Source organism: Prunus mume, linkage group LG2 (genome assembly GCF_029339155.1).
Source record: "Prunus mume cultivar Tortuosa linkage group LG2, ASM2933915v1, whole genome shotgun sequence".
NCBI classification, from domain to species: Eukaryota; Viridiplantae; Streptophyta; class Magnoliopsida; order Rosales; family Rosaceae; genus Prunus; species Prunus mume.
The window spans coordinates 11771160-11796429 of NC_142699.1; the positions used below are offsets into that span (position 1 = coordinate 11771160).

At 35.3% G+C, this 25270-nt stretch overlaps 3 protein-coding genes across 6 annotated transcripts; 1 reads left to right on the plus strand and 2 right to left on the minus strand.

Annotated features, from left to right (window-relative positions):
* Window positions 1–1179: 1179 nt before the first annotated feature.
* Window positions 1180–15892, plus strand: ECA3 (endoplasmic reticulum-type calcium-transporting ATPase 3). Of its 4 annotated transcripts, XM_089047183.1 has the most exons (34): window positions 1180–1352; window positions 1608–1658; window positions 1779–1812; window positions 2224–2241; window positions 2714–2850; window positions 3408–3482; window positions 3841–3886; window positions 4458–4517; window positions 4608–4688; window positions 4841–4926; window positions 5116–5217; window positions 5706–5759; window positions 5875–5976; window positions 6107–6165; window positions 6970–7114; window positions 7734–7841; window positions 8454–8606; window positions 8765–8869; window positions 9394–9590; window positions 10203–10314; window positions 10494–10592; window positions 10689–10834; window positions 10985–11042; window positions 11433–11525; window positions 12048–12098; window positions 12228–12359; window positions 12545–12646; window positions 12927–12981; window positions 13634–13719; window positions 13949–14097; window positions 14550–14655; window positions 14762–14815; window positions 15318–15366; window positions 15507–15892. In XM_089047183.1, the coding sequence occupies exons 1-34, from the start codon at window positions 1320–1322 to the stop codon at window positions 15575–15577; spliced, it is 3009 nt and encodes a 1002-aa protein (XP_088903309.1). In that variant the 5' UTR covers window positions 1180–1319; the 3' UTR covers window positions 15578–15892. The 4 variants fall into 4 exon arrangements, 3 of the variants coding, with proteins under 3 accessions (XP_088903309.1, XP_088903310.1, XP_088903311.1); XR_016124640.1 differs by lacking the exon at window positions 14550–14655 and having other exon boundaries at window positions 15507–15525; XM_089047184.1 differs by lacking the exon at window positions 2224–2241.
* Window positions 15893–17356: 1464 nt separating this feature from the next.
* LOC103320481 (70 kDa peptidyl-prolyl isomerase-like) lies at window positions 17357–20974 on the minus strand. The gene is given in 12 exon segments (XM_008222162.2): window positions 17357–17642; window positions 17644–17749; window positions 17848–17975; window positions 18121–18267; window positions 18361–18483; window positions 18653–18828; window positions 18956–19045; window positions 19536–19730; window positions 19824–19904; window positions 20017–20097; window positions 20225–20575; window positions 20667–20974. Coding segments are annotated over 12 exon segments (1710 nt in total). The 5' UTR covers window positions 20866–20974; the 3' UTR covers window positions 17357–17609.
* Window positions 20975–23519: 2545 nt separating this feature from the next.
* Window positions 23520–24596, minus strand: LOC103320483 (uncharacterized). The gene has a single exon (XM_008222163.3). It carries the CDS (start codon window positions 24300–24302, stop codon window positions 23796–23798), a length of 507 nt encoding a protein of 168 aa, XP_008220385.2. The 5' UTR covers window positions 24303–24596; the 3' UTR covers window positions 23520–23795.
* Between the last annotated feature and the right edge of the window lie 674 nt (window positions 24597–25270).

A 25270-nucleotide genomic window follows, 5' to 3' on the forward strand; every position in this document is an offset into this window, starting at 1 on the left:
TGGTTGGTGATCCAACCCTTACTGTTTTTAGATATTTTTCTTCATAGACAAGTTTTCTGATAAGGTGATGTAGGCCAACCTCGAGGGGTCTCCTAATTCTCCCTGATGTGTTTGTTGGAACGTTTGTGGGCTTGACATATAATAAATGTTCCCATTATGATCTTTTGTTGGAAGTTCATAAGGCTAAGAAACCAATCTTGATCCCATTACCCTATTAGGTAGGGTTTTAGATTAAGAATCAAAGAGTTGGTATCTGGTACGTATGTTGGATATGTTTTGACGCTCACGATACGTTGTTATGTACATAAAACTATGCGTGCATATGAATTTTCCTTTAACAATATTATGTTGTGGTGGGTTGTTCTTTGCGGGGCCTGAAGTTATGCTTTATTTTGTTTGTTTATTTCGAGTTCTCTGTAACGACCAAAATGGCATGTGTAAAACTTTCTTGTTAGTTCATGACATGTATGGTACTCTTTCTTACATTTGGGTTTGTTCCATATGGTTTTTTTAAGAAAGTTTTAACGAGGCCAATGTATTCGTGCCTGTCTTTGTATGCATTTTTGGTTTATGAATGAAATCTTATTCTAAAAAAAAACTAGTACACACTATATTTTTCAATAAAAAAAAAATAATTTATACTATTATTTGAGAGCATAATAAGGTTTTTTTTTTTTTTTTTTTGGTTCTTGTGAGCATAATATTTTGTTTCTTATTTGAGAGCATAATATTTTGTTTTTTTTTTGTTTCTTATTTGAGAGCATAATATTTTTCAATAAAAAAAAATAATTTAGCCAAAATAAAATATGGTTCCTATTTTCATAAGACACAACAACCAAACTCATTTTTTCTATGTTAATTCTGATTTGAAGTGAAAAAAATAAAATAAAATATTCTAAGTTGCCAACTGTCGTTCGGTGTACAAAGAAAATGTCCTCATTTTAAAATTATGGACATAATTGTCCAAACGAGGTGGGTGTCCAAAGATTTTTTTGGGGTGTTTATGCATCTGAGGGCCAATGTCTTGGAGGCTCGGCCCAAATTTTCTTAATTTATACGTTGGGCCGGGGCACCGACAAAAATACAATGGGCTAACGCGTGACTTGCGTGGCCCGTTAAATTAGATCGTTAGGCCTTCGCTTGAACATAACGTCTCTCTGGTCGCTTTCCCCTTTGTTTTTTGGTTTTAGATCTTAAACCAAAAACCCAACCCAAGCCACGAACTAGTAAAACACAGAGTGACAGAGAGAGAGAGGGTTGAAGTGAGAAAGAGGGAAGAAGAAGTTCCAGAGCTCCGATTCAAAACCCTTCATCCGTGAATGGAGGACGCTTACGCCAGATCCGTCACTGAGGTAATTCATTAATTCAGTAAATTCACACCTCTGCATGACATTTTCCTGGAAAATCTTACAGTGAATGATAAACTAGCTCCAATCACTTCAGTAATTCAAATTAGGGTGGAAGAATTGAAATGCGTTGGAAGCTTTTGGTTCCAGCATTTCTTTGGGAATGTTTTATTCTTCTTCTTGTTTTTCCTTTGGTTTTCATTTATACAGTCAGTTTTTCAAAATATTTCCTTGTTTAACTGTTTCCGTATTCTTGGTTAGGTTTTGGATTTCTTTGGCGTGGACCCGAAAAGGGGTCTCACTGACGCGCAGGTACGGTAGAGTTTATTTCTCCAGACTGTAATTTCTACTGTTCTATTGGTCTTTTAGTTCAAACCCAGTTTTGAAGGTAATTGCTCTTCCTCAAGGTTTCAAGTGTTATGTTGTTTGCAGGTCACGCAACATGCAAGGCTTTATGGTAAAAATGGTATGTTTTTCTGCTCCCAAGTACCAACGCGTATGCATACATCAATTTAGTTGTTGGGTCCGGTGAAGTAGCGTGCTGGTTTTAGGTACTCTATTTTGTATATCTGAGATAGTATATACACCCTTTGTTTTGACTTGCCTAAGGTAAAAACAAGCACCATTATATTTCAATTGGCGTTCCATCATTTAGTGGTAGCGTGGTTTTAGCCAATATTGATGGAAGCTTACACGATGATGAAGTTCTTATGTTATTACTAAATTTAGTTACTCCTGGTTTCTTAATTATCTTCCCCAAGCTTGAAATATGAATCCCTTTGTCGTTATTGTTATTGGTATTATTATGGGTTTTATTCATTTTTCTAATGCTAATGCGGTTACCCCTTTGGTTCCATGCTTCAAACATGGTCTGCAGTGCTTCCAGAAGAAAAAAGTAAGTACACCATTTTCTTCTTTCCCTCTCCTCTATCCATCTCACATAAAGCAAGTTTACATGATGTCTGTGCCAGAAATCTGTGAATAATCCCAATCTCATCCTCAATTTGCTTTGATGCAAGATGCTGAGGGAAACTACTTATGATTTAGCTAGAGGGAAACAGAGAGATTTTGATAACCTCTTTTGATTCTCTGGATGGCAATGTACCACCAATAATTTGTTAGTACTCCCTATTTCACAAAGTGTAGAAAACCACTATCGTGGTCATTTTAGAAGAGATGGCTGGTTTTGGTGAGTTTGGTGAGAATGAGGAGTTTTAGGAGTTTAAATGCAAATTATTTGCCTGGAATTCATCTTTTAGGACTGTGCTACCAGTATTGATCTAACCTTCTGATAACACCAAAACTTTCACAAATCAAGATCATGCATTTTATGCCTCTAATGAATATTATCTGCATTCCATATGCAGGGGCTTCATTCTGGAAATTGGTTTTGAAACAGTTTGATGATTTGCTTGTAAAGATATTGATTGTTGCAGCACTGGTTTCATTTGTTCTGGCTTTGATTAATGGAGACACAGGCTTAACAGCTTTTTTGGAGCCTTCTGTAAGATATCATATTTGTCTGCTCTGCTAAACTGATCGCTTATTAATATTATAATTGGTTTTTCAAAGTATGCTTAGAAGTTACCATTCAGGAGTATTCTACTAGCCAAAAATGATAGTATGCATGTTCTTGTTTAATCTAATATTATGTTTCCTAATAAACGGAAAGAAAAAAAAAATTGCATGTTGAACTGTTGGTTTGGACTGGCCGAAAAAGATTGTTAGCTTAGTTATCGATGCTTAGATGTTTGTCTTGGTGTTTTCTTATGTTCTTCAACTTTTACTTTCCATGTCTAGATGTGATCCTTAGTGTTTGATTTGCACTCAACTATGTTTTCTTCAATTACTTATTTTCCATCTATAAGTCTTGATGTATGTCTTTTTGTTGAAGTATTAAAACCTATTTTGCAAAAAATTGTTGAGCTATTGATCCTTTACAAATTAAGGCTTTGATACAATTAATGATAACTGTTTTCTGTATCTGTTGTTGATTAAGCTCATGGGATACAACTTGGTCTTAATAAAGATTCTTTTGTTTTGAAATTATTGGATGCACAGGTTATCCTCATGATATTGGCTGCAAACGCAGCAGTAGGAGTGATTACAGAAACCAATGCAGAAAAGGCTCTTGAGGTAATTTTTACCTTTATTGCCTAAGAATTCTCATACCTACGAGAAAACATCTTGAAAGGCTACAAAGTCTTAAGTTCTGTCTATTGAAACTTCAAGTTATGTACAGTATGTCTACTGGCCATTAACACTTGTGTTAATATCTTTCATCACCCTTCCCCATGTACACGTCTACCTTTTTCACTGCATCTGTGTTTAGGTTACATGGACTCCCAACATTGCAGTCTTATTTTCTGTTGCATGTTGTAGAATAAGAATGCATGAATAACTACTTAACCTACTTTTTGTTGTGGAAATTAATTACTTAGGCCATGTAGCTTCAGCTCGTTCTGATTCCTTCTTTTTAACCTTGATATTGTAGGAGCTACGTGCATACCAAGCTGATATCGCAACTGTGCTGCGCAATGGTAAATATTTTTGTTTATGAACTTGATTATGCTAAATGATGTTTATAGTATGTTATGATTTCATGTTTTTAGTCTCTTTTTTATTCAAACGTTTCTTTCCGGAGCTTAAATTGTGAAGTTCAGATCATAAGTGTATGGTAGTACACCCTTTTACTGTGAGGTGCTGGTAGAGACTGCACCAGTATGGTTGTATGCTTGTGATGTAGTTAGTTGGCTTTGTTTGAAAAAGAAATCCCTTCGTAGCTATTCACATCGCTGAGCTGTCTGCCGAAGATTGGGGAGAATTGTAAAACATATCTACTGTTGTCAATTCTTTTGGATGCTTCATTTTTGTGGTTAAACATTGCTCATTGCTGGATGTTGGGGATAAAAAGACAAATGGAAGGAACATTGTCAATAATGCCTGGAAAAGGAAGATAATTGCTAACTAAGCACAACTTAAGCTTTTGGAAGTAGTGCTTGACCAACAAAATCTTATGAACATCATATCAAATTTCTTGATTCTTTTAAATTACTCAAGACTATGTCATCCTTTATCACCCAAACCTGATGTAAAAGTAACTCCTTGCAGGTTGCTTCTCCATACTTCCAGCAACAGAGCTCGTCCCCGGTGATGTTGTAGAAGTGGCTGGTGAGTTGGTCACCTGCTTTGAGTCTGCAAAATTGGCATATTATTGTGGTTTATCATAAATTCTAATTTTTGGTTCCGTAAAATGCATAGTGGGATGCAAAATTCCAGCTGATATGAGAATGATTGAGATGCTAAGTAATCAGTTACGTGTTGATCAGGCAATTCTTACAGGTATATCTGTTTTATGTACTGGACATAGTAAATCACATGGATATTTGTTTTTATTGTTTTTGTGAATTGCATGGATCACAATTGTTGAGTATGTTATGATTAAGCACATGCTGGATCCAATTTAGCGGAGAATTTTTGTTTGATGATGGCAGGTGAGAGTTGCTCTGTGGAAAAAGAGCTTGAGTCCACCACTGCAACAAATGTTGTATATCAAGACAAGACAAATATTCTTTTCTCGGTAAAATATTTATATGTTTTATGAAGCTAATATGCTGGATCCAATTTATATGTACTGATTTACCTATTTTATAAACTTGAGGGAATGTGATAAGCAAGTTGTGCATTTCTTATGTCTTATTCTTGTTCTTTTTGGTTGGGGAATCAGTTCCAAAGCAATGATTAACTTCCTGCATATTGTGGTCCCCAGGGTACAGTAGTTGTGGCTGGTAGAGCTAGAGCTATCGTAGTAGGAGTTGGAACACATACTGCTATGGGCGGCATACATGATTCAATGTTGCGAACAGAAGATGTAAGCACTTTTAATTCAGTTTTGCAGTAGTTTGTCTCTAGACACGTGATTTTACCTAAGTCAGTAGCATGTTATCTTGCGTTAAATTTTGAAAGCTCTTTCTAGCATTGTATTCCGCAAAGCTGTTTATGTACTGCCACTTTAGTGTCTAGGTCAAAGAGGTGTGGGTCTGTGTGTTTTTATGTTTCTCCATCTCTTCCTATTTCAAACATCGGTAGCGAAATGATGGAAAGAGTCACGTTGCAGAGCGCAGTGCTTGAAATATATTAATTTTACTTCATTAAGTCCACCAAGATTATGGACTTAGTACTTTATGAAATGATGTCCTTTCCTCTGTGCCCCTCCCCCTTTTTTCTTAAACTTGACAGGAAATAAAACTTGAAAGAAAGGAAATAAAACTGGAAAGAAAGATCCTTTGTTGAAATTATATTTTCTACATATACAAGCTGTGTTTATTTCCAATTATTCAAATATATGGCTGCTTGCAGGAAGTGACACCGTTGAAAAAGAAACTGGATGAGTTTGGTACTTTCTTGGCCAAGGTAATTCCCCAAGTTTTTATTTTGGCCACTGATCTCAAGTAATTTTTATTGTTAGTATCATACTTGTGTTTTCAGATATTACTTATGGTTTTCTTAACTTTTGTTGCATTATTAGGTTATTGCTGGCATATGTGTACTGGTATGGATTGTCAATATTGGTCATTTTCGTGACCCTGCTCATGGTGGGTTCTTGCGCGGTGCAATTCATTACTTTAAGGTAATTTTTCATAGTAAATTTGATCAATTTTAAGGTTAAAGTTTTATTAACTTTTATCCATCATATTTCTGTTTCAATGGCCCTTCCTCCACACTTTATGTTTACAAACTATTTTCTTGTGGTCACTAAGATTGCAGTAGCACTTGCAGTTGCAGCAATCCCTGAGGGACTTCCAGCTGTTGTTACAACGTGAGTACTTGAACTTTTACTTGGTGTATAGAACAAATGTGTATACTAGTTAATTTACCCTTTCAAAAGCCACTGCATCCTGAGACCAGGTCTCCAATATGGATTTGATTACAGGTTGTCTCATTATAGTGTGGGATAGGTGATAGAGCAATGGGGTGCTACTTTTTCAGCTTGAAAAAGGCACCCCATTGTGGGACTAGGTTTTGATATGGATTTGATTATTGGTTGTCTTATAATCAAACAACGTGTGGGGTAGGTGATAGAGCTGGAAGTGGAGTGCCAATTTGTTTAATGAGAATTTAATTGGCCATAGATTGAGGTCTCACGTTGTATAGTCTATCGGTTGGGTGGGACTGAAATGGAATAGAGAAGAAAAGAGGATTAGTGGGTGTTCTTTTATGGCTCTTTCTCTTGAACTGTTCAGCTGTTACTTTCATTGAAGTATATGCATTAGAAGTAACTTAATTTGACAGCAAGCGTTTAAGTTCTTGAGTTCTTGTTTGTGCATATAGGCTGTTTTGTTGATTTCATGAGAATTAATGGAATCTGCTGATATTCCGGTGGATAAATTGTAGTGTATTTTCATGTCTCCTCTCAATTTCTGTTGGAATCCTGTTTATCAATATGGATTGAGGTTTAAATTAGTAAGTATTAATACTGGGAAATTTCTTAAAACCTTGATTTTATAATTGGAGTGTAATATGTTATCTCTAGGAAGTCATTAAGATTAACCAGTATCTAATAGGAAGCTTATCCATATCTGATGCTTTTCTTTATGATGGTCTTTCTTTGTTCTTGTTCTAGTTGTTTGGCTCTTGGGACAAAACGTATGGCTCGGTTGAATGCCATTGTAAGGTCTTTGCCTTCTGTTGAGACCTTAGGCTGCACTACAGTAATTTGCAGTGACAAAACTGGAACTCTGACAACCAATATGATGTCTGCCTCAAAGGTGATTATATAATGACCTTGCCATAGTAAACAATTGAATATGGTTTTTATTTTCTATTTTTTTGCTTTCCTAAATTGCTGTAAATAGCCAGGAACAAAAATTGTCACTTGGTACATTTGAGGCTTCGTATTGTCTATATGTATTACTTGCGGTTGAAACTTGTAATAACTTACTTCCTAAGGATGCAACACATGCACAACACACACACGCACACACGCACGCACGCACACACATTTATGCAGTGATGGAAGAGGCACAGAAATGCACCCTCATGTGCATACTTTATGGAATGTTGGATGAATCAAGGAATTTATGAGTACATAACAAGAAGGACGACATGATTTTTGGTCTGTCACATGTGAAATACTATTTGTTATTTGACAAGTCATCAATGCAATCGATAGAAGTTTCTTTGCTTTGCTTACTAGGTTTCACAAGAACTATATTAAATTGGCTTGGCTACCTGATTTGATAATCTCAAACCTACATCTTGTTTACTGATTTAAAATCCTGGAGTGTTAATTTTAAACTTTCTTCACAAATTACCATCGTTGGTGGCTTGGTGCAGTCATGTTGCTTTCAAATAAATTTTCACCCGTTGCTACTGCTATCTCTTCAGGTTTGTGTACTTCATGCTGTACAGCATGCTCCGGTTATTTCTGAATACAGTGTCAGTGGAACAACATATGCACCGGAAGGCACAATTTTTGACAGTACTGGGCTTCAGGTAGTTCACTATTGCATATTTGGCATATTGCCAAGCGTGGCTGAAAGTAAAGAATAAAGACATGTAACACTGTGTGAACTTTGTTTCATATAGTATTGTACTTGATTCACTTGCAAGTCATCTGATAAGGTTCCTAATTTCTTAGCACATCTGTATCCCATATCAGTTTTCAAGAATGAAAACCAATATCAAGCTTTTAAAGGTGGGGAAAAGTATACATATTATTTAGATATATCAGGCTAGATCTGGAGAGAAGTCCACGCTTGAATAGTTTTGTATATATAGATAAAAATTCAAACCGTACAAGATTTGTTTAATTTAATTTATTTTTTGGTCTGAACAGTACAAGGTTGAACTGCATACTGTTCAAGCAGATACAGCTCTTCAAATGTGAATATGCCTACCTTCAGATATACAAATTGGAATGTATTACATTAGGGTTGCCTTTCCCTTCAGTGTACTTAAATGTTTATGTTCTGCCTTTTAATATAAAAACTTAGTCAACGTAATAATCTTTGCAGTTCTATAAATGATACCTGGCATAATTTTTAAATGCTTCATTCACGTTCTCCTATTTAGTTCTGCACTGATTTGATGTGATCTATTTTTCAGCTCGAACTTCCAGCTCAGTCACCTTGTCTTCTTCACATAGCAATGTGTTCAGCGCTATGCAATGAATCTATCCTGCAGTATAATCCCGACAAGGGTAACTATGAAAAGATTGGCGAGTCAACTGAAGTAGCCCTCCGTGTTCTTGCAGAGAAGGTTCATTTCTTTACTTATTCTAAAGTCTCAAAATCAGCTAATAACTGCAGTTTTCAACTCTTATTCTTTGTTCCCCTTCTTTTCTCTGTTCTGTTTGTTTTGCAGTTATTCATGATCTGTACTTGTATGTTTTTAAATTCACTTTCTTTCCTTTCCAGATTGGTCTTCCTGGCTTTGATTCTATGCCTTCTTCTCTGAATATGCTGAGCAAGCATGAACGTGCGTCTTACTGTAATCACTACTGGGAGGACCATTTCAAAAAGGTTTGTGTTGTGACCCCTTTCCCTCTCAGATCATGCCCCAAAAAATAACTGGAAGCTAAAATTGTGAGTTAAGAATAAAATATCATATTAGTAGGTATGTTCTATGATTTCCAACTATCCAATCTTTTTGGAAATCGTATGTTATATTCGTCAGCTTTTATATATTTTAATTTTTCTATATTTATATCATATTTGGTATTATATGGAACATATATTTCTGAGTAATTAAATCTTTTGATGAATCATGATGTTTTAATGCTGATTCGCCACCATACTGAACAACTTGGAATAATTTGTTATTGCTTCTACTTGTTGTTTTGTCTTCTTGTGTATTTCTGGTTTGCCTCTGGTTGTATATGTTTATTCATCAATGTTGCCCTTCTTCAAGTTTAATGTCATAAGTAGTAACGGTGGAACTGTTTACTTGATAAATACAAAAGGAAATACAGTGGAACAATTCTGACTTTGGATTTCTGTTTCCTAAGCTTTGTTATTTGCTTATTGGTTTAATATATGCTTTGCAGATTTCTGTTGCAGATTTCACACGAGATCGGAAGATGATGAGTGTCCTTTGTAGCCGAAACCAGTTGCAGCTTATGTTTTCAAAAGGTGCTCCAGAGAGTATTATTTCTAGATGCACAAATATTCTGTGCAATGATGATGGTTCTACCATACCACTGACTGCTAGTATCCGAGCTGAGCTGGAGTCTAGGTTCCATAGGTTAGAAATATTTTGTTCATCATTGATTAACTATGTTGTCATTTAAGTTATTTTGTACAATTGAATTGTACAGTGTTACATATAATTAGAGAATCTTTACACTGAAATTCTTTAGGTGGTCTCAATTCATTTTATATTCTGTTCACTAGACATTCCAAAATGAGTTAGTCCTTAAGATTTGAATCTCTTTGGATAGGCGCATGAGTTTTGGCTTCAGTTTATCTCTCTTTTTTCTTTTTCTTTTTTGGAGAAATTCTCTAAGGCAAGAGGGTTTACACTGTTCTTAGGTTTTAGTACCCATTAATACTCTGCGATGAACTCATATGTAGTGATGGAATCAAATCCTTAAAGGGCATATTTCTCTTATTTTGTAATGTAAATTGGTAAACTTGGATTTGGCAATAGCTTAATTTTTGTATCATCGCTATAGTTTAATACTCCTTTCATGTATTTTACTCTCTCTCTCTCTCTCTCTCTCTAAAGCTTAAGTTTTCATTGTCACTCACATGGTATGTAAAAGTTCTACCAGTCAAACCTGTCTAATTTTTGTACTGGCAAGCTTGGAATTTTTTTGAGATCATTTCGTTGTATAGATAAATATTCTTTGGTCAGTTTTGCAGGAAAGGAAACATTAAGATGCTTGGCTCTGGCCTTCAAGCGGATGCCCATGGGTCTACAGAGTCTCTCCCATAATGATGAGAATGATCTTACATTCATTGGGTTGGTATGCCTTCTATTCCAAATAGAGAGTCAAGTTTGTCTGGTGTTTATATCAAATATTTTGCTACTGTGCTTAATACTTCATTTTATTTGTTTAGTTCACACAATATGGATGTCATTTCCCCCTGTTGATTAACAATATTTCTTTTAATTGTATACATTCTTCCTCTGTTTCTTTTGAAGGTTGGAATGCTTGATCCACCAAGAGAGGAAGTGAGAAATGCTATGCTTTCATGCATGACTGCTGGCATACGTGTTATAGTTGTCACTGGGGATAACAAGGTAAGTTGGTCCTTTTATGCATGGATGTATGCTCATGCACATGTATATCCGCATACATGGTTAGAACAGTCCTCCTGATTTTGGACACGATTTTAGTCCACAGCCGAATCCCTTTGCCGCAAGATAGGTGCTTTTGATCACTTGGCAGATCTTGCTGGACACTCTTACACTGCGACTGAGTTTGAAGAATTACCAGCATTGCAGAAAACACTGGCATTGCAACGTATGGCACTATTCACCAGGTACGCTGGTTGCATCTGTGCTGTATCTTGTCAATTTTCTATGGAAGCTTAGGTATTTATCATGTGTTCCATCTTTTGAAATAATTTTTTCGGTCATTTTCTCTTTCAAATTATTTAGTAATTATGCATTATATGTTTCTGGTTTGTTAGGGTTGAACCTTCTCATAAAAGGATGCTGGTTGAGGCCTTGCGGCACCAGAATGAAGTGGTACAGCCTCCTATAACTTTAACACTGGATGATGAATCATATTATACATGCAAGAACTTCTTTTTCATGCTAAGAATCGGTGTTTTGCTACCAGAAAATTTGTAAAAGGAACTTATTCATTGAGGATTGTGCGTACAGAGGAGTGAGAATTGCAGAGTCTAAATGGGAAAATAAAAATAGCTGTTAAACTTTGCTTTGGATTAGACATTAAGAAGCTCTCTTAGCAAATATGTAATGTAACTGACCAAAAAAGGATTTTTTTTTTTTGTCTTTTTTTTTCAGCTGTGTTAGTTGTGTGTGTGTGTGGTGTCTGATTAGTTGTGGTCGTACTTATTTCCATACACTTGTTTAGACTTCTCTAAAGCTTTAGTGAGCTTGGAATTTTGTTAGGTTGCAATGACTGGTGATGGTGTTAATGATGCGCCTGCACTAAAGAAGGCAGATATTGGAATTGCCATGGGTTCAGGAACAGCTGTTGCCAAGGTGCTCATTTCTTGTACTCTAATTAATGCTTTCTTTTTCTGGTCAGAAACTTAAACCACATGACCCATGCACTGGCTGAGGGCCACCCTAACAGCATGATAGTGACTGATGATTGTTGCAGTCTTCAAACTGAAGTTTCTGAGTGACTATACTTATCATTAGGTGAAGAGGCCATTGGTAAGTGGCCTCTTCTGAAGTAGCATTTCATGTTAGCTTTTTCTATAAGCATCCCTGCCCATATGTAATTTCTTTGCCCTGTATGATTAAACAAAAGAAGTATGTAGATGCACTGTTTCCCCCATGTTATGTGGATACACTGTTTTCATCCATGTCATTCCGAAATCAACCTCTATACTATTGGGTCCTCTTAGAGAACATTGTGGCACCCTAATTTTTACAAGAGCAGTTGAGAAGCCTGCATGGTTCTATTAAAAATAAAGTTATAAGCAGTATTCTCGGTTTCATTGTCATTCATATTGTTACTTTTGCTCTTCTGATCACTGTTATCGTTGCCTTTATCAGAATGCGTCGGACATGGTTTTGGCCGATGACAATTTTGCTACTATTGTTGCGGTATGCCTGTCTTTTGCCATTATTCTTTTTCTTTTTCTTTTTGTATTTCTTGTACTTTTAAGAAATGAGGACTTGAGTTAAAAGTTATACCTCTGCCATTCAACTTTATGAATGGTCAACTCTTGGCAGGCTGTTGCAGAGGGAAGGGCTATATACAATAACACAAAGCAATTTATCAGATATATGATCTCTTCAAATATCGGTGAAGTAGTTTGTATATTCGTGGCAGCTGTACTTGGCATACCTGATACCCTTGCCCCTGTAAGTTCATTTAATGTTCAGATTTTGACCTTTCATTTTCCACCTCATTCTATGTGAGAACAGTAATGTCTTCTGCTTCTTTTACTTTCATTTCCTAGGTTTAGTTAGACCTTTTGCATACATATTAGTTGATGAGCCTGTTTGTTTGTTGTATTTTCATAATACTTTATGAAAACTTTTTCCAGGTCCAGCTGCTGTGGGTCAACTTAGTTACTGATGGATTGCCTGCCACTGCTATTGGTTTTAATAAGCAAGATTCTGATGTGATGAAGGCTAAACCTCGTAAGGTATTGCATTAATTTAATCTGCTATTGCAACCGTCCAATTTTAGTTGTGTCTGCACTCCATGCACTCAACGTTAGAACTTTGAGTTTTTCATGGACTTGTCTCCATTTGCTAGTGAAGAATTATAGTAATTGGACAGTTTTGTTTTGTTTTCTTTCATTAAGTGTATGTATGTTTTATGATCTCATGATGATATTATCTTAATCTCATAAAACTATTCTTTTGTGGTTGAAAGAATCCAATTTTCAGCATAACATCACTTTAACTTCTGTTTATGTGCAGGTCAATGAAGCAGTTGTTAGTGGGTGGTTGTTTTTTCGTTATTTGGTAATCGGAGGTATGCATAAATGACATTTGACATGGCTCCTAGTGATGTTGATGCCGATTACATGTTCATTCACTTCCTGTCAACCTTCTAAAATAGCACACGAGGACTGTTCTACGTTAATAAATATAATGAAAAATTGTAAAGCCTTATAAACTGTAGGCCTTATACATATTGTTTTGAATCCATCTTTGAGTCACTTTTTGATTAGTTTATTGTCTCAGGCTTGATAAATATGCAAATGTCTCACATTCATAAGCCAACTTTTGAACGAAAAGTATTGGGATCACTTACTGAATGACCTTTCGTTCCCTACTTTTTTCTTGGTTGCATTTTTTTTCCGTATGAATTAATACAAAATAGGACTCTGTGGGTTCACAATCTTGTTTTTCATAATTATATGTTGCAATATCCAGAATTAATGCTGGCGATTAGTTAAGAACTAAGACATAACATGAAACCATTTACAGTTTTTCTATAAATCTTTTTACCTTGGTGAATCTCTAAAGTGAAATTTTTAATTGCTGTCTTTCTCATATAAATTATTGGTGAACTGGATAACAAATCGCCAGGGTAGTAGCAGGTTAATAATCAGTAATTCAGTTTACTGTACATGTGTTTGTTTATTTTCATTCAACTTCCAATGAAGGTTTATGAATTGCAGCTTATGTTGGGCTTGCCACAGTTGCGGGATTTATTTGGTGGTTTCTTTACTCTGATAGTGGTCCTAAACTGCCGTATTCTGAATTGGTAAGATTCTACAGACTGAAGTCCCACATTGTTTTAAATTCTTGTTAGAGCTCTTTTGTGACTAAGAGTCAAAGTAAATGGAGGAATTCTTCAGGCTGTTCACTGGTTTCTGTGGTTTTGAATGATTACAATTTTTTTAATTATTACCTCGGTATAGAAAGGTGTGTAGATAATATCCTTTGTTATGTTTAATTTGTAGTTTTTCATTTTCTTAGTTATTTTGTTTCAGATGAACTTCGACTCATGCTCAACGAGGGAGACAACTTATCCATGCAGTATATTTGATGATCGCCATCCATCAACAGTGTCCATGACTGTGCTTGTGGTTGTTGAAATGTTCAATGCCTTGAATAATCTCAGCGAAAATCAGTCTCTTCTGTAAGTATATACTTCAATATTTATAATATCACAATTTTCTTCTGATATTTAAATAAGAACCTGTTGCTGCAACTCATTTGATTTATCGGATTGAAAGCATGTAAAATTTGTTATTAGTCCTGCTTTGTATATTGTCTTGTTCCGTTAAGGTAGTATATAGTAAGGCAGTGTTCTTGTAGCCTTTTTAATATTTCGCAATTTTCACCGTTGACTGGTTTATCCTTGTTCTCTTTATAGTTGTTATGGCAACCATTCAGGGTACTTGTCCTTGCTTTGTATATTGTCTTGTTCCTAGGTACTATTCAGCTGGCTAGATACTGAGACAAACATCTTGAAAGATTTTATTCCCGTACCATTGATATATGAATTATTGCAACATAATATATGTTTTGATTGTTTCTGGGTAGTTGTAGAATAGACTTACTTTAGCACTGACTTTCTGTGGTTTCCAGGGTTATCCCTCCGTGGAGTAACTTGTGGCTAGTTGGTTCAATCATTCTAACGATGATCCTTCATGTGCTAATATTATATGTCCATCCACTCTCTGTTCTTTTCTCTGTAAGTAGTTTCGTGTACTTGTGCTTGTGATTGATGGTTTCTGTTGTCCTTTTTAATTTTATAGAAATGAACATAATTAATGGTCTCATAATATTTTCTGCTGTAGGTAACACCATTATCTTGGTCTGAGTGGACGGTTGTGTTATACCTTTCATTTCCTGTATGTGGCTCACCCTCTCATAGTCCTTTTTTGTGATTCCGTTTTTTGACTATTATTAAGATGACAATTTCTCTTACGATTGGAATATAGTACTTTTCAAATATAAAATGCATGATCTATGTGAGACATTTTCTCTAAAATTTTAGCTCTTAAATTAAGGCATTAATAGCGTGGATGTGCTGGATTAACATTTCTTACATAAAAATTTTGTGTGGGTAACTAATGATTTCTTTCCTTTTTATTACATATATAATCAGAATATTGCTTTGGGAAGTTGAAAAATGTTATCAAATTCGTGTGTTAAGAAGTGACAGTTTGTCTCTTAATGCAAATAAAGCATTATAAAGATTTAAAATTCATAGAAACTTACACATGGTGGGCTGTAAATGTGTTACTTTAGTAAGCTAAGCAATAATTCTGTCTGGAAATGATACATCATTACTGCCTTTGGCAGCTAGTCTTTGTCAACACTCATTCATGCTTCATTCATTATCTGATTTAGGTTATTATCATCGATGAAGTGCTAAAGTTCTTCTCAAGAAGTTCCACTGGTAAGATCTTTATCCTTTTCATGAAGTCTCATCATTTTCATCTCAACGCAATGCATATATGACTAATGCTAACTTGCGTTGTGTTCGAGAAACAATATTGCCCGCTTATAAATTTCGGGGGCTGTTGCTTTTGTATGTAGGTATACGGTGGTTCAGTTTCCGGTGGAGGAGGCCCGATTCACTGCCAAAAAAGGAATTGCATGAGAAATAGAAATGGAGATTTATGCGACCCAATTTTTTGAGACACCAACACTGGAGGAGACAAACTCCTTATTGTGAAAAGCCTATATGTTTTGACATATCCTTCAAGAGATAGGAGGAGCCATGCATTCATAATGAATTCAAATGCTTCCTCAAGATATAGGAATGGATAGCGTTGTAATTTTATAGGTACTATTTTACCCTCATTTGGATATTCTGTATACAAATTACCTGGCGAAAATGAAGGAAAAGTTCCCAAAAACAAATACAAAAGACGGCCCTCTGGTTATTTTGGGTCTTATATCATTATGTTATTTTTGTTAAACATGTTTTCTTTCGCATGGTGGTGGGTTTTCTTTCTTATAAAACCGTCTTATGAAACATTTATTCTGATGTTAATGTCGTTAAGATGGAATAAATTTTGTCAAATGTAAAACCTTGGTCAGCAACCTTGCTTTCTTTGATGGTAACGCTATTGTAAATTTGTAATTGACCGGAATATATATATATATATATATAAGGCTTGCAATCACAGCTGTGAAGTTGGAGATGGTTAAAGAGGTTCCTCAGGTATCCACCTTTTATATATGGGCAAGCCTTCTTCACGCTTGTACTCAGGAGCTGTGTGCCCTGCCCCCTGCATACAAATTATAAGTTATAACCAGACAAGAATACAAAAAATTATGAAGTTCCAATTGAATCATGATCTTCCTGTGACTGTTGATTGGAAGAGCAGAAAACTGAAACAAATGTTCTTGCCTTAACGGTAGCATATATCATCCGATTTGAATAAGTTCTCGTATAACTACATCCCAAAGCAACAATTAAATTTTCCGTTAGCTCATTGGATCATCAAGCTGAATCCCATTAATCCCAATTTTAAAAAATTGCAAGTACTTCTTACCCTGCAATTTGACATTGCACAAGCCATGGTCTCCAGTCATCAATAATGGAATAATTTAAAGATTATATCCATGCTTGTGTAGCTATGAATGGCACCTGCATGTCATGTGGTCTCCACTGAAATTAGTGAAATCAAATATAAATCACTACAAATAAATTGATGTATATATATGTATTTCAAAATTAAGGTAGGTAAACTCCTATTGTACTGCTCTATTTCAAAGTTCAGTGGACCTACAAAATGAAGAGGACCAATGAGTTGCTGGTGTGAAAGTATCAAATTACAACTAAGCCTAGCCAAAGCATTAGAGGATCCTCTTCTGCCTTCCTCTCTGACTTGACAAAGTAGTAGAAGAGCTGCACCTCCTCTGCTTCCCTCACTCCCACGTACCTAGCAATTCACATAAATATATGTTTACGTATGTACAGTTATTTATGTTGTCAGGTAAATGCTTAATTTATGCTGGCCGACTCTAATAATCTAGACCACACATTCTGACAAGCAGCTGTGAAGAAACCAGAAGTAGAAGTAGAAGCAGCATACCATGGCAAAAAGAAGAAAGCCTTGCCCTGGGATTTGATATTAGCATTGGCCCTTGGTTCTAAGACTTTTATTACCGTACAATCAAGGTTTATGCTTGTATGTATATGGAGGACATGGAGCTCAACGTGCGGTCTTATTGTGAATACAGTGGCCAAAAGTTTGGGGTTAGGGGATACGTCGACTAAAAAGTTGGCCGACTGGGATAATAATAAGAGCCACGACAAAATGGTTGAATTACTAGAGACAAGAAAAACTAAAAGTCCTTTTTTCACAATTTTGTTAATTTTGTTAATTTTCTTCCATTTAGTTTCCATATTCGATTGTAGTTAAAACTCAAAATCGTAAAACGAAAATTTCCATTCTTTCTATAAGCTATTGTTATTTCTAGGGACAAATAATATGAGGATGGATAAACACCCTAATTAATTTTCCTTTTTTCTTGTACCTTCATCAATTCTCTCTCACTACTTACTCTACATCATACACAATTCATAAATCACTATCAGATATTGTTTACAAGAATCAACAGCCACTCCAGATTCAGAGTAGAAGCCAAAAATATCGGCGACTATTTTGCATCGCTGCACCGGCAGCCTCAACTTTTCTCATTCTTGACTTTCTCAACTTTTGAGTTTCTTCGTCATACGTCCAAAGATGTTTGTGTAAAGCTTAGCATCCCTCTTGTTGCTTTCAACTTGTAGTCGTTTCAAATTCTTCTCAATCAACTTGACCTCCCTGTAAAATTGAAAAATAAATACAATGTTCCACGGAGCACAGAAGACTTCAAAACAAATTGTGCATATGGATTAAGAAAATCGGTTTTTTTCAGTTACCTGTTCTGAGGATCAACCTCGAGAGCTTTCTTAATGTCTAATTCGGCCAAGACCAAATCTGCAACTTGCATGTATGCTTGTGCCCGTCTGTACAAGGCCTTTACATTATGGAACTCGATATCTAGTACCTGTGGAGGATCACAACAAAGAAAATATGATGAGATTTGCCCTAATATTTTTTCCCCAAAACGTTGAGACGTGTAGAATGATGAAAGCATGTGAATGTTAGAAGACGCTGAAACTTCATCCATCAGCTTTTTGGGTACAGCTTACCTTTGAACATAACTTGATTGCTTCCTGAAAGTCATTTAGTTTTAAGCTACATGCTGCACCATTCAACCAGAAAGACAGTCTAAGTTCTCTTGCTAGCTTTGACTCATCGTCCCCAAAGTTACCATCTTCACTAACATAGTCAGCACCCTGAAATAAGAGGAAAGCAACAGACAAATATGAAGTTGATTAAAATAGAACCAACATAAGGTCCATTCGGGAGTCAAAATTGCACTATGTTACCTTATCATACTTTTTTCCTGCTTTCTGATACTTCCCCTCTATAAAGAGAAGGTTGCCTTCCTCTTTCTTCCTTCTGGCTGCCTCAAGTCGCTCATGATTAATCATTTCCCATGGTGCTTTCTCCTTTTCATAAAAGAGAAGTGAAGAGTGAAATTAAGAAAGTAATTGTAGTAGCGCTTGAAACTTTGTCGTTGTGAGAGAAAAATAGGAAATTTGTGCCTTCTAGCGTCATTACAAATATATTGGAAAAGTACTGTTTCAAATCCCCCAGTTTCATCAAAATGATCATTACCCTGATAAAATCTAGCATTTCAACTTCAAAGACGATATTTGAATGTGGTGGAACTACAGCCAGGTCCCGCCTTGCTTCAATGCTTCCAAATCCAAAATCAGGATGTATAGTCAATATTGCCTGTTCTCCCTTCTTCATTGTTGCAACTGCTCGGTCTAAACCAGCAATCACTTGTTCTGTAGATAGTAAGATGCAAATATCAGCCAGAAATCCTTTTGAGCTTTCTTCTTGATTATCAGACAAAAAGATGCACAGAGAGAGAGAGAGAGAGAGAGAAGAAACAATGAACTCGGAGTAACTGACCTTCGTCGGTGATAAATTCCAAAGGCTGCTCTCCATCTATTCCTTTTTTCTCAAAGACAGTGCCATCTTCAAGCCTAGCTATATAGCTAACTGCAGCAGTTGGAGATGTACAGAAATGTTTAAGTTAACTAGTAGAATGGTACGATATCACAGGTTCATTATGTATTCCAAAAATTACTTACTATGACATTCAATAATAGTTGGTAAACCATCAGATAGAAGTTTTTTTTATTAGTTACACATTTGGGGAGGGGGAATATCAACTTGGGACCTCCTTTTTAGAAAATAGGTGTGACTATCAATTGGGCTATCCTGAAGGCCTGTAGATATTTGATATCAATGCCTGTGCATGAATGAAAGAACCTTATCTTCTCGGAATAAATATGAAACAGACGAACATTTTTTGTAATTAACTACAAATTATCATTGAATGTGTATAATTTAACAAAATATTACCTCGCATTCTACATATACTGAATATTTCTAATTGCTTTCAACATCAGGTAAACTTTTACCTCCAGGTACTTCCTAACTGATTCCAGTAATATTGCTAAAATAATGCGCATCTCAACAAACTTACCAGTAACACTTGCACTTTCATTAGCAACCCACGCACCTTCCCCTTCTTTCAAGACCTTCTTTATTACCTTGGCATCACCAGTAACATCAATAACAGGCTTGAAAGACACCAACTCCAGATCAATGTTCAGCACAGAACTTGGAGGGACAGAATGAAACCCATTGTTTGCATCCCTCCCCTCCACACCAAAGGCATCTACAATTATTTATCAACTTTCATCGTCAGACGATTCAATTTTTTTCTTTTTGCCAGACATAGCAGTTTGATAACAAGGATCCAAAGACATACACTGGGGTTGAACAATTAATCTGACCTTCTCTCCCCTTTTCATTGTCTTGATTGCTTTTGGCAATGCTGAACAAAAATGACCTGAAACAAACACAAACCCCACGTTATTCAATTATCACAAATTGGTATAATCACAAAGGAATTGCCTTTCCCCATTAAAATCACATCAGATTAAAACAAAAAAAGAAAATACCATCTTTCACATAGAATTCAATTCCTTCTTCTGGAATCTCTGCAACAACGGTACCATCAACCAACGCCACCCGATACTTGACTGCATTAACAACAAAATTCCAATAAAAACATCAAAATTGATGTTGACAGAACTGTAATTACATGCTAACACAATATAATAACCAATAAAGAACTCAAATTGATTAGATAATGAGGCATCAGAGTACCAAGAACTTCATCCAAATCACCAGGCCGCTCATTCCTCTCTCCTTTCTCTATAATTTTCTTCACAATCCCACCATCTTTGCTCAAATCCACCACTGTGATCCACGAAACGAGTTCGACTTCGAATCGAACAATAGCATTGGACGGTACAACAGAGCCACCCCCACCAACAACACCATAGCCCAGCTCAGCAGGCAATGTGAACAATGCAATCTCTCCCTTCTTCATAGAGACGACGCCATGGTCCAAACCCTTCACCACTCGACCCTGACCGAGCTTAATGGTGAGAGGCTCGTCTCTGTCTCTGGTCGACTCGAACTTCGTCCCATCAAGCAGAGTTCCAACGTAGTGCACTAAATTCAAATTCCCACAATCAATGTCTCTAAAATTATAATATAATTAAATAAACAATAAATAATTAAATATTATGAGCTGGCACTTTACCAGTGGCTTCGTCACCGAGCTCGGGGGTTTCGTAGCCATGACCGCGCTTGAGAAGCTTCTTCTTGAGACCAGAGGTGCTGAGCTCTCTCTCTTCGCCGACTTTGAGAGGCGGCGCTGATTCGATCACCTCGCCGGGCTCCTCGTCGAGCTCGTCCTCGTTCTGAATGTCTGACACGTCTGTGGCTTTCTCGGCCTCCATGGTGCAATCGGAACTCCAAGCGACGGTAGCACGGAAGCTGTGATTTTTCGTTGGGTGAGATTAAATTAGAGTCAGGGGATGAGCCGACGAGGCTCGGCCAGTATAGCCGGGCGGATATACTCCGTAAATATATTCAAATATTTAAATAGTTGAAAAAATTCGAATATTGAATACATTTGAATATTTAAATCGTATAGCCGACCGGCTATACTGTCGAATATTTAAATAGTCTAGCCGTGAGGCTGTACACTGTAAATATATTAAATATTTAAATAGTATAGCCAGCGGCTGTACTGTATTCGAATATTTAAACAGTATAACCGTACTGCCTATACTATAAATATATTTGAATATTTAAATAGTATAGCCGATCGGCTATACCGTTTGAATGATTTTGAATCTTTAAACAATCTAGCCGTTCGGCTATACGCTTTTAATAAATTGGAATATTTAAATAGTATCGAATATTTAAATTAGTCTGGAGTCTAGCCGCCCGGCTATAATCTTTGAAAAAAATCGAATATTTAAATAGTATACGCTTTCAATAAATTGGAATATTGAAATAGTATAGCCGCACGGCTATACTTGTCGAATATATTTGAATATTTAAATGGTATAGCCGGTCGGCTATACGCTGTAAATATATTCGAATGATTAAATAGTATAGCCGCCCGGCTATACGCTTTGAATGATTTCGAATATTTAAATTAGTATAGAATATAGCCGCCCGGCGTTACTCTTTTAAAAAAATTGAATATTTAAATAGTATAGCGGTCGGCAATACACTTTCAATAAATTGGAATATTTAAATATTATAGCCCATCTGCTATACGCTTTGAATAAATTTGAACAGTATAGCCGTTCAGCTATACAGTTTGAGTATATTCCAATATTTAAATAATATTCGAATATTTTTTTATTTTAATAAATTGGAAATATGACTATTTTATTTTATTTTTAAAAAAAAAAACAAATTTTGTGTTTTTAATTTAATATTTGTAATTAAAAAATATCTTAGTCTTATTTAATTATTATTTATTTTGTAAATAATTAATTTCATAAATTACTCAATATATAGTAATTAATTATTTTAAATTATTTTTTGAAAAATTCGTAAAATTAGTATGGTTAGTTTAATATTTGTAATTAAGTAATATCTTAGCCTTATTTAATTACTTTAATTAGTTATTATTTCTTTAGTGAATAATTAGTATTTAAATATTTTAATTAATTTCATAAATTACTTATTACATATTATTTAATTCTTTTAAATTCTTTTATAGACTTGAAAAACTATTTGTAATTAAGAAATATGTTGCCATAAATATTGCAGTGTTAAACCCATAAACTAGCCTCGCTAAGCATTAAGTTTATCTATGTGGGGGTTTCTTATCGTTCATTCATATTCTTTTGATATTTGCAGTTGTGGTAGTTTCGAAGACCTTTACAACAGCTGAAACTATCTTACAGTATGGCAAAAGAAACAAAGCTATTATCCAAATTAAATCGATTTTAAAAATGGTTCACTCTTATTTTCATATGGAACTATAATTATCATTGGGCTAATTTAATTGAAAGAATCAAATTATTTTAAATCATAAATCGTGAGAATTATAAACAAAAAACAAATCCATGTTTTCACACGTGGTGGCTGGCTTGCTACTCTGCCGGTGGGCGAAAAAGCCCATAGAATTTTTATGAAGCTTTGATTTGTTCAGTTGAATAATGTGGGCATCACAAGAAAGCTATAGAAACATTAATAAACTTTTGGTTTGTCACAAGCTAAATGATATGAGACGACTTTGAGACCTGTCAATTTTCATTTGGTGAGCTATTCTCTATCATAAGCAACTAGGCTAGGCAACACAATGTTTTTAATAGAAAATTATAAATATTTTTATCATATTTCTCTTCTAACATTTTTGTTTTGTTTTTGTATGTATTTGTCGTTGTGTGTTAGGTTAGGTTGATACATAATATAGTAATTCTATATTTAGTATTACTAATCCTATTTCTTATGCGACTTGCTAACAAACAATCATAATTATGTATCAGAAATTCTCCTATGTGAACGTTCAGACATTATTACCGTGCGGACTCAATGTATTTTCTACTATTTCTCCATACATTTCTCCTTATTTACAATAGCATTCACACATTATTGTTCAATGTATTTTCAATTATCCCTTCATGTTTTCCTCCTTATTTACAATAGTATTCGCACAATAATAACGTGTAGATATCCTGATGAGAACAATATTACTACCATGGTTTTTGGAGTACAAGAATATTACTACCATTTTGTTATCTCACCTATAAAAATAAGGGAGTTTCACTAAAACACTCAAAATGGGAGTTGAAATTATAAAAAAATTCAACACCCAAAACACTTTATAAACACACCAAAAACTCATCATTACACACACTCAAAACTCATTTATAAACACACCCAAAAAAATATACAATTGTTGACTTTGTGGTTGATTTTGGGTGTGTTTCTGTGTTTAAATAGTGTTTGAGTTTTTTTATAAATACATGTCTAGGATTGAGTTTATTTATAAATTTGTATAAAAATAAAACGTAGAACATCATTAAAAGGAAAATATTGGAATAATCTGGTACTCATCCAAAGTTTTTTTTTTTTTAAAGGAACATTATGTGTAAATTGTAATATAATGTCAATTAAGCAATTAAAACCCAATTAGGCAATAACCCAAGTTTTTTTTTCTCATAATTTTGCTTGTATTTGCAGCAAAGTAGATAGGCTTTAAAAGTTGTCCTGAAACAGGATGCATATATACAAACAAACTCACTTCAAACTTTCAAACCAGCTCTAATTTCAAAACCTGAATTTTGTACAGACATTTTTCAGGTTTCAATCACATAAGAAAATGAATCAAAACCACAAGAAATTTCCCACTACAGAACAATCAGAAAGCAACACTTCTCTTTGTAACAGCATAGCTTCTGCTTCTTGGGTAGAACAAGTCGGGCTTGACATCACCAGCAGCATGTTCATCAGAATCAGCAGGCCCGTCTTCATCAATCCTGCCCATGGCCACGCTGCTACACTTGGGAAGCACAGCTTTTGATCCCATGGTGGTGGTTGTAGCAGATCGCTTCAGCTGCTGCTCTTTCAATATTGCATCCACATCAATCCTTGTTCCATAGCTCCTGGCAGAAGCAGCTCTGATAAGCTCTGAAAAATCATCACCACTGGCTTCACTCGACCCAGAAGTTGACCTAGAGCTGAAGCTTTTGGGAAGGCTTGAAGAGAACTGGCCACCTGGGCCTCCCATGGTGTTGCCATAGCTCACTCTCTCAGCCACATCTGTCATGCTTCTCACATAAAAGTCCTTGGCTTTGCTCAGAGCTCTGATTGGTACTGTGATGATTCTCATAAACTTGTTTTTGTTCTCTGCTTTGGTGCTTCTCATGTTGCACAACTTTTTAATGTGACAATAAATCAAAATTGGTGATTGAGCAAAAGGGTTTTAGTGGGATTTGATTGAAATTGGGTTTATGAGGGAAATGAAAAAATGAGAGAGAGAGAGAGAGAGAGAGAGAGAGAGAGAGGCAGAGGTGGGTTGAGAGGCAATGTGAATATATACGGTTTTGTGGAGGGTGACCAAGAAACAACATGCTTGAGTGAAGTATGAACAAGGAGGTGGGTTTAGACTTTTTCAGAACCCACGAGATTAGAAAAGGCAAAGAGATAAGAACAAAGAGGTGTGTGGTGTGCTAAGATTTTCCGCTTATCTAATCAGGAATGTTAACTAATTTCTCTTTTCTCTTTCTCTTTTTGCTTTCCTTATGCAGTTTATTTCACGTGTATTAAATGCAAAATATTGATATTTTACTTAAAAAGAGATTAAATAGTTTTTCAACACATTAAATACATAAATCTACGCACAAGTGGAATACAGGTAACATAAACTGAATGCTTAAGGATTAGTGATTTGGGCTAATGCTGCTTTTAACTGTTTGAATTTTATTTTCAACGTGTTAATTTGTTGTCTTTTTGAAATTGGTATTTTAGATGTCTTCGATTGTAATGAAGTTTTTCTTTGATAAAAATAAATAAAAATTAATGAGAAATACAAGGAATGAAAAGCAAGAGGGAAAGGCGATTTGCAATCTTAATTAATTTGAAATGATGAAGTAGGCCAAAATTGAAAGGACGGTTTAAGATGACTAAGGGGGTTTTCCACATTTGACTTTTTATTTATTTCTATTTTTATGTTGTTGTTGTTGTTGTTGTTCCTCTCATCCATTTGATGAGTCATCATCTGTTGGCTTAATGGTCAAATTGCAAACCAACTACACGCTCATTTCTTGTAAAAGGAGCTTCTCTTCCATGGCAATCCTGTGTGTGTAAGTTAAAACAATGATCAACTTAATATAA